Here is a 9,616-nt window from a genome sequence, read left to right on the forward strand (position 1 = left end):
AACAAATGCATAATCTATGTTGTTTTATAATAGAGCTCTAAAACTTGATCCTTCTTATGTACTTACAAATTTAAAAATCTAATGAATGATAGCTCTCGACTAATACAAATTAGACAATAATTGGGATATCAAATAAACAAATCAAATTGATTTGAAAATCCCTTCAGACAGTACCACCCTGTGTGAGATATGCGGCCCATACTGCCAGGCAAGCATAATATAAGAACCAAAAGATGTAAATAGCAAGTAGCAGTTGCAGTGTCACTTTCAGTTTATCTATATTTGGTTCATAAACGAGTAATAATGTCCTATTGCGAGGAAGGATAGATTTATAAATGTTTTTAAAGTCAACTAACAATAAAACTACCATTCGGATAGGTTGTTATGTCATATTTGGTATCCAATGATTCTGATATTATTATCCAATGTATTTTATGCAATTAGCAAGCAGCTCATGAAACAGGAAACAGATACAAGGGATTTTTTTAATTTTTTTGTAAGGTAACAATTATATCATTATTCATTCATGCTTAAAAAAAAACATTTAAAATGTATAGATTAAAATTATTGTAGACTGAGTGGCTCGTAGGAAAGTTTCATATTTATATTATGAGGAGCTCGTTTTCTTAGGATAAGATATTAAACCTTTTTCACAAGTCAAAAAGGTAGGAGACATTTATATAATTTATATAATACATCAATTTGAGAGAGATGTGGCCAGCCTAATATAAGAAAGATACATTATAAAAGTAGCACTTTAGTTGTTCAAGAAGTTACTTTCAATAAATATGTATAAAGGTTTTACAAGAGCTCAATACTTTTTCCGGATGTCATTCGGTTACCATAGAAGTTGGGGTCAAGAAACGAATTAAGCTTCCAAATTATGAATAAACCTGGTATTTGCTTCAAATCAAAGCGAATGATAATTGGATTTCCAAGAGAGATAATGTTTCACAAAATTCTTTTATTTAAACCGTACACGTTACACATTAAAATTCTCCATCAGATCTATACCTTGTACTTGAACTAGCTTCTCGATTCACACTAACTATTATTTTTATTTAAAACTAGATTAAATAATACTTTCTTCAATTGCTGAGCTTCTCATACAATTAGACCAGTATTCTTGCACGAGTTTTGAAAATGCAGAGCTATGGTTCTCCATTAGTCTAGATGGCTTGTCATACTCCTCAAGTTTACCTACACAAAAAACCCAAAAATATTGTAGCAATAGAATCAAGATTGACTCTGGTTTTTCAATGGTTTGTTCTGCAAAAAGGCCCAAATCATTTTCCACCCAAGGGATGAAGCATTACCATTGTAGTAAATAGTCAATCAAGCACAAATTAGACCCCAACTGGGCCTATTTCTTCAAGCCCATATTTTGCTTCTTCAAACCCAGTACGGTTCTAGTAGTGCCAACTGCTGACACACCAATAACTTACTTTACTGGTACTGGACTTACCAGATAACCACCCAAAAGCAAGATTACTCATTTCTACATTATTACAAAAGCACTGCAATGACTAGCACTACACACACACACACACACACACACACACACACCTGACCATCACAAAATTAATATGCATAATACTATAAGATCCCAGTGAAACATACCATATGAGAGAACCAGGACCATGTCACTATCAGTGACAGTTGGGACCCGGTGAGCGATGGTGATGACAGTGCAGCTGGTGAACTCTCGCTTGATGACTTGCTGCAGCACGGCATCAGTGGCAGAGTCGATGGAGGCAGTGGCCTCGTCCAGGACCAGGATTTTGTTCTTCATTAGGAGGACCCGACCCAGACAGAACAGCTGACGCTGGCCCGCACTCCAGTTCTCACCATCATCACTCACTGCCATGTAAAATGAAGTTTTGTGATTGTTTTTATTTTGGGTTAAGTTCATGTACTGGTCCAATTGTCTCTACTTGTAATTGGATTATAACTTGACTGGTTTTGTTTTGCATATATGATAAATTGGGGCTTCCTATGACTAGTAATTGTTGATTTTCTGAATGCAACTATGCAAGTCCTTGGCAAAACAGCAGTGTATAAAATGTTTAAAGTCAACTCGGGCATTTCAATATTAAAAGCTAACTTCTTTGCAAAACAAAAGACTTACCTGATGAATCAAGAAGAGTAGGTAGGCTACTAATGGTGCTCTTTAGTTGGCATTTCTCCAAAACCTGACATTGGTGAAACAAATACTATTAGCAATTTAGGAAAAAATGACGAGTTCCATCCGTGTATGTGAATTTTTTTTTATTTTTTATTTTTGTCAGAAAGTCTTCTGATGTATTTTCAAATCGAGCTTCCATTAATTTTTTTCTTTCTCAATCTTCAGTTTTCCTGTCCTGTACCAGTACCAGTACGCACATTAACTAGGTTATAATTTTGAACCAACTTGTACTGATACAAGTGTACATTGGATACTTTTTTGAGTATAAAAATTGTGTAATTCAAACTCTCTATTGATTATCCAAGCAAAATTGTTGTAACCAACCTCCCAAATCTCATGATCTGAGTGCAAACCGAGGGGGTCCAAGTTGGTACGGACTGTGCCTCTGAAAAGGGTTGGCTCTTGTGGGATTATACTCAATTTAGTCCTTAAATCTTTCAATCCGATCGAACAAATATCAAGGCTATCTATCAGAATTCTGCCTCCAGCAGGATCGACAAGGCGAAAAATAGAACTTATCAGGGTAGACTTGCCACTGCCTGTTCGTCCCACAACCCCAACCTTTTCTCCTGCTTTGAAGGTGCAAGTAATCCCTTTGAGCACAAAAGGAGCATTCGGTCGGTATTTGACCTGGTCATTTGATGAATACACCAATGATTAATTTTGTAAACACTGCAACTTTTGTTGTCTCTGTATATGCTCTGATATTTGGCCGGGATGCTCTGGTAATTAATTTGACCAATGTTAGAGGATTTACCAATTAAAGATCAATCTTCCACTTTCCTGTTACCTAAAAATATCTCAATTATGCACAGCAAAGCCTAGAAATCAATTTATAAATCATGCTGATACTCAAGTTGGCTACATTTGGAACAGTAGAAAGACCAATGATTGAACTAAAATTCACTGTGTTACTCCAAATAGATGGTGGACATGCCAATTCCAAATTAATGATGAGCATATGAGAAAAGCACAAAAAGAAAAAAAGAAAAAAACAAATCATTGAATTTATCATTACCACCAGATTTTGCAATTCTATGTTTCCTTGAGATGGCCAAGAAGGAGAAGGCCTACATTCTTGAATCACAGCTGGAGGCTCTGGTGGGATGTGGATGTACTGTTTGATTCTCTCCACAGAGATAATAAACTGCTCCACACTTGAGTAGAACCTTGTCAGAAAAACTTGTGATGCTGTCAAGGTCAATGAATATGAGAGGCACAAACCCATGAACCCTACAACACAACAAATCAACAATCAATGTCATGCATAAAGGAAAAATGAACAGTAAGATTTATAATAAACCTTCACGTAGGTACGGATTTCCTTAACATTTTCATACTGACAGAGGCAGAATGGGTACTCCTTAAGATAGTTAGAAGTGAGGTATTAATTGGGATTTCTGCTAGAAAACATTATTTGACCTTTACCTAATTTTAAAAATCATATTTCTAAGTACCTGGTGCAATGATGCCGTGCGGAAGAAAAATCAGAAACAAAGCTGAAACGGTAATGGTGATGTTTTGGAGCACCTCTACTCTGAGTAGAACCCACTCAAGAGAGGCAATGGTGTGGAAGAAGAGAGATGCATCTTGATCAATCAAGCTGAGACTTTTTCTGACGAATCTCTCAGTGGCTGCATATGCGCGGATGGTTACAACCCCAAGCATAGATTCAGATGCATAGTTCATTACTGGTGCTTTGGTTGTACCATTGATTCGTACCAGCTCCCTTGCCGATGCCACATAGTACCTCTTTACAAATAGTAATGTGGCTGTGCTTGTTAGTAATTAATTCAATATAGCAACATTTGGTTATGATAAAATGTGCTCGTATCTAAATTAAATAAAAAACTGAAACTGACCTGGACACGTATCATAATGATTATAACTGGAATTGCAATGATCAAGACCTGCCAAGTTACAGTAGACATGATAATAATAATCATGGCTACCTCGGTAGATGCAGCCACGACAAAGGATATGCTATATGGTATGTCAAAATCCAATATACTCATATCTGAAGATGCCTGATCATACAAAGAAAAAAGTCAAAATCAGTTTATGACTCAAATATGTGGCATAATCACCTCAAAGTTTACAATAAAAAATCTATTCCAATTTTATTTAGGCACAAGCACCACAGAGAAATATAATATTAACCACAAATATCAGCAAACGTACCCTAGTTAAAATCCTGCCAACAGGAGTTGAATCAAAGAACACCATTGGAGCTTTGAAAACAGAGTCCATAAAACCATCAAAGAAAGCTTTTGATGCCTTCAACCCAAGCCGTGCTGCATAATAGCTCCTGAAATATGCAACTACACAACTCCCCATAGAGAACACTGCATACACACCAACGAGAACTCCGCTTCCAATGTAACTCAACTGGACTCCAATTGCAAGCCAAAATGTAGACAGGCTTTGCAATGTCACAAACAAAATTTGTGCGCAAATTACAAATCCTAAAAGAGAGTTTCCTTTTGAATACGATAAGTAGTCTTTGTAGGGTTTCCAACCGAGGTCACCCACCTCTTTCTCTTCATCTTCTGTGAGTTGTGTCGATACATTTTTTGTTTTTGCTGATTTTGCTCCTATCATAATCTCTTCTTCACCAATTTGTTCTGTAGTTGGTCGATGTTTGGGTCCAACATGGATATCAGATTCTTGTTGTGTACTGACAAAGTTGGACTGATTGCTATTTTCCAATATTGTGATCGAAGAGCGATGTGCATTTACGAGCTTTTCAAATGGCGTTCCATCTCTGAGGAGCTCATTGTAGGTTCCTTGCTGTGTTATTCGGCTTTCTTCCATGACCTATGGAAGGGAAATAGTAAAATGTTTATTAGACATGAATGAACTTGTAAGGCAATAGAATAATGAATAAGTCATTAGGTGTTCTTCTTTATTCTAAATCCTTGATAACTTGTATTTTCAATGGGTAATGGTGCAATGCCAAGCAAGAAAACATAGCTGCATTATGGTTCTAAAACTCTGCTAGATTGCTGTCACGTGTATAAGCTATCATGTTTTAATCCTAAGTATTTGCAGAGTATTCATGCAATTCCTTAAGGAAAAATGAAGGATGATATTGGTATATGTGCTGGAAACAATATTGATCATTTTTCTTTGAATTTATAATTTTTGCTAGTGGTTAGAGCACAACAGGACCTGAGCAGAAAATCTAGGGACCTAAATGCAAATCCAAGAGCAAGCAATGGCTCACAAGGAAAAGGACTTGTTTTATAGAATTATACTATCATTATCAAGATTTTTCATTATTCTTAGAAGATAACTACTTACTAAGATGGTATCAACTTCGGCCAAGAACTCCACTTGATGTGTAACAAGGATTACAGTCTTCTTTCTCAGAGCACCCATCACACAATCCTGCATTACATCAGAGCTTTACTCAATTATTTATTAACCAACAATTGAGATTTAATAAGCTATTCATACTGGCATTGTTTCCGTTAATGTTTTTTTTCCCAAATGGAGTTTCGATAAAAATTTGATAATTTTATTGCCCTCTTGGTTAGTTGACTGGCATGCGTAAATTTTAAGCACTGACAAAACTAAGGCAATAAAGTTGAAACGATTTCCATATCATGTATATAGCAGTGCTGTAACAGTGGATATATAGTACGTATTGAACTGTTGTGGTACGTAGCCTCTATCATCCAGTATCCAGTTTGCTCTGGGTATTGATATACACGAAACAGGAATTGTGAAAATGGTAAATAATATAGCTAATTCTACAACAGTTATCTATGATTGGTATATTCTTTCAATGAATTATCATGTTATGAACCAAATGGTAATCCAATATTGCATCCCTAAAACAGGAATATAAAAACTTCAAGATCATGTAACTTAGCAGAAAGTCGGCATTTCCAATTAATAATATGTATTGGTATTGCCAATTCCCTGAGTTATAATTAACTTACATAGAAGAGAGTGGCAGCCGTGTGCGCATCTACTGCACTAAAAGGATCGTCTAAAAGATAAACGTCTGCGTCACTGTATACGGCTCGTGCGAGTTGTATCCTCTGCTTCTGGCCCCCACTCATGTTCAGGCCTCTCTGGCCTATCTCAGTGGCATCGCCATTGTCAAAATTCTCCAAGTCTTTATCCAAGGCACAAGCCTTCACCGACTTCTTGTAGCGTTCCTTGTCAAAAGGCTTCCCGAAAAGAATGTTTTCGCGTATAGTGCCACTTTGTATCCATGCGTTTTGTGAAACATACGCGACTGAACCGTACACCTCAACCTGGTACAGAAAAGTGTATCATGTCAAGGACACACATAAAATATATTTCTTTCCAAAGGATCTGAATGAAATTTAAGTACTTATATTAATTAGATCGGTCCAATAGAGAACATGATTTGCAGAAGACAAGGCACCATTTGTTAAGCAGATTTATCAATAAAATTGATGGTATGCGAACGACTATTATTTAATTCCTAGCTTTTGGATGGATATGCAGGAAGAATCTTACCACTACAATACAAATGGACCATATTAAATTGAGAGGAGTGAAACACTAAGAGAATATGTACAAAAGTCTTATATCAATACAATAAGTCCTTTCTGAATAAATTAACCTTTAGATTCTGGCATTCTGGTACCCTGTTACAATAAAGGCTACTGCAACTGGTACTCCATGGTTGCTGGTACGATTTATTTATTTATTTTTACATTATTCATATGAGAGTTGCTGAAAATCTAAAGCAAGATCATTTAAATAAAATAAAATAAACTTACTGAACCGTTAATTTTTGGTATCTCTCCAAGCAAAGCATATAACAGGGAAGATTTACCCGCACCAACGGGCCCGCAAACTGCCACCTTCTCCCCTTTTCTCACTTCCAAACCAACATCCCTCACTGTTAAAACTCCTCCATTTGGGTCCCAACTGAACACCCCACCCTCCACTTTCACGGCCCAACCCGAGTCTTTCTCGCAATCTCGCTTCACATCATCTTCTTTAATCTCATCCTCCAGTAAAAATACCTGAATTCGGTCTAATGAAACCTTGACCTGAATCATAATTGTAAGGATCTCTGGTAACATCCTTACTGGTTCAGACATGACACGCAAGGCCGCAAGTACTGTGAAAATGGTACTTGCATTCAGTGGAACACTTCCTGTAAGTGCAGCTCCAGCAAACATCACAGCTGACACAACAGTTGGGGACATCCAATACAATGATGTACCGTAGGCCTTTTTCAGTTGGGTCTCACTTAACCATTTAAATTCACTCTCTCTTAAAGAACCAACAATTCTTCTAAACCTCTCCTCCCATGATTGCAATTTTATGATCTTCATGTTATTCAAGGCCTCAGAAGTAGCTCTTAATCTCTCATCTTGTGCCACCATAAATTTGGACTGGTATCCTTGTAAGAATTTAGCAAATGGTAGGTTTAGAACACCAAATATGATAAGAGGGACCAGACCGGGAATAGCACCAATTCCAAGGGTCCAAAAGAGAATTATTAAGGAAAATAAAAGTTGAAGGGGAAAACTCCAGGCCATATGGAACCACCAAGGAAAATCTCCTAGCCTATATGCATCAACCCCTATATAGTTCACAATCTCTCCTGTTGCATGTTTTTTTCTTCCATTATTTGAAACTTTTAGTTGCTTTTGAAATATACATGCCATTAGAGCTGACCGCATTCTCATACCACATCGTCTTGATTCAAAATACCCATGCCTCTGTGATAGCGACTCGAAAAATTTCATAGAAATCAAACAAATAACAAGCGATATCCCGATGAGAGTATTTCTCTCTTCCAAGTTAGAATAGTCTATAAATGCGAAGAGGAGAAGGGGAGATGCAGCAACCAATGCAGCTCTTGAAAATGCATAAAAGCCGGTAAGTAGGAGGTCCCATTTGTAGCATTTGAACAATGTTGAAAGTATGAGGTTTTTGCTGTTGGCTTTGGATTTATCTTTCATATAGGCCCTCCAAATAGCTAGAAATTTTTCTGATGCTTGCAGTGATGCATCTTCTGATTCTATTGAAGGAATGTCATCCAGGTTCAATGGTTTTGTTCGACCGAGTTCAAGCAAATGGTTAAGCCATGAAAATGTCAATCGGCTAAATATCCCGGCTCGGTAAAGGTTTGAATTTTTCGGAACGTTTTCTACTAAAAGGGCTTCTGTTAAGGTATTGGCTAATGGATATTGATGGAAGTTCGTAATTTTGTGAAACAAGAGGATTAGAGAGCAAAAGAGAAGGAGAAAGTTTATAGGCCATGAAACTAACTCGAATATTTCTGGTTTGTGATTTGTGACTAGAATCTCTACATTGTGTGCTGAAATGAGCACTGAAAATGATATCCACCAAAATATAGAAATGGTTTTTGTCCAATTGTTTTTTTGAAAATTCAAGGAAATTGCTAAGAAAACCCAAATTACTCCTCTAAGAAACCATATAACCAACTCCAATTGCGCTTTCTTTCCTTGTGATAAACTAAATAAACCAGAGACGACATATGCAACTCCGGTTGCGATGCAACAGAGTGAAACGAAAATAAAGAACCAACGTTTGTTGTTTCTTTGGTTTGCAAGGTTCCCTTTGGAAAAAGATACTAGATTACTTAAGGTATAGGCAACAAGGAAGAATGCATTGTGGATATCTATCAGACTCCTTTGAACGCATGGAGAGGTAATAATGAATTCTCCTTCACAAAGTTGAGATACCCAACCTAAGATTACAAAAAAAAAATGATGAATAAATATAGCATAAACAAGAAATTTTGACGCAAAAATCAAATCAAAACAATGTTTTTTTTTTTTTTTTTACAAAAAATGACATTCGAAGATATGTTCAAGTACCCGAGAAAATAAAAATAAATAAACAGTATGAAATAGTTAAAAATAGGGAAATTAAACTTCTTCTTTTTTCCTTTTTTGAAAATACACTGGCATGGGATACTGAAGCAGTACCTAGAGAATCCATGTGGACGTCGTTGCGCCGTCTCTTAGAACAGAGCTCTCCCTCGAATGTTTCAGCCTCTCGAGGGGAAAATAAGGCTATATATGGCACGCCCGTGGAGTCCTGTACCAGGACTCAAGGGACAAGGGGGCCCACTGGTCCGGCCCTCTGTATTATAGAAAAGTCAATTTTCCATTTACACTTTCATTCATTTTAAAATTGTATTTTATACATGCTCCTCCATTAGATAATTTTTTTTTCACCGAAGTGCTATTTAGGGTCGGTCTTGAAAATTTTGGGGCCCGAAGCGGAATAAAAATTTGAGTCCTTTATATAGGGGTGTAAATGAATCAGATGTTATCCGATTTCGTTCGGATCTGAATTCAAAAAATTACTTAAATTATCTAATCTGTATTCGTATTTGAGACTATCAGTATTTGTATCCATATCCGAAAAGTTATAACGGATAAGGATACGGTTTAATAATTA

The 9,616-nt window shown here is 36.6% G+C and overlaps 1 protein-coding gene across 2 annotated transcripts; it reads right to left on the reverse strand.

Moving 5' to 3' along the window:
• Window positions 1-897: 897 nt before the first annotated feature.
• On the reverse strand, window positions 898-9,288 carry LOC144571803 (ABC transporter C family member 8-like). Of its 2 annotated transcripts, XM_078321184.1 has the most exons (12): window positions 9,139-9,288; window positions 6,949-8,897; window positions 6,133-6,453; window positions 5,489-5,575; window positions 4,367-5,002; window positions 4,048-4,212; window positions 3,643-3,937; window positions 3,204-3,418; window positions 2,510-2,815; window positions 2,129-2,192; window positions 1,621-1,860; window positions 898-1,200 (listed from the first exon to the last, which is right to left on the reverse strand). In XM_078321184.1, the coding sequence occupies exons 1-12, from the start codon at window positions 9,149-9,151 to the stop codon at window positions 1,073-1,075; spliced, it is 4,419 nt and encodes a 1,472-aa protein (XP_078177310.1). In that variant the 5' UTR covers window positions 9,152-9,288; the 3' UTR covers window positions 898-1,072. The 2 variants fall into 2 exon arrangements, with proteins under 2 accessions (XP_078177310.1, XP_078177311.1); XM_078321185.1 differs by lacking the exon at window positions 2,510-2,815.
• Between the last annotated feature and the right edge of the window lie 328 nt (window positions 9,289-9,616).

This window comes from Carex rostrata, chromosome 19, assembly GCF_964058835.1.
Source record: "Carex rostrata chromosome 19, lpCarRost1.2, whole genome shotgun sequence".
NCBI classification, from domain to species: domain Eukaryota; kingdom Viridiplantae; phylum Streptophyta; class Magnoliopsida; order Poales; family Cyperaceae; genus Carex; species Carex rostrata.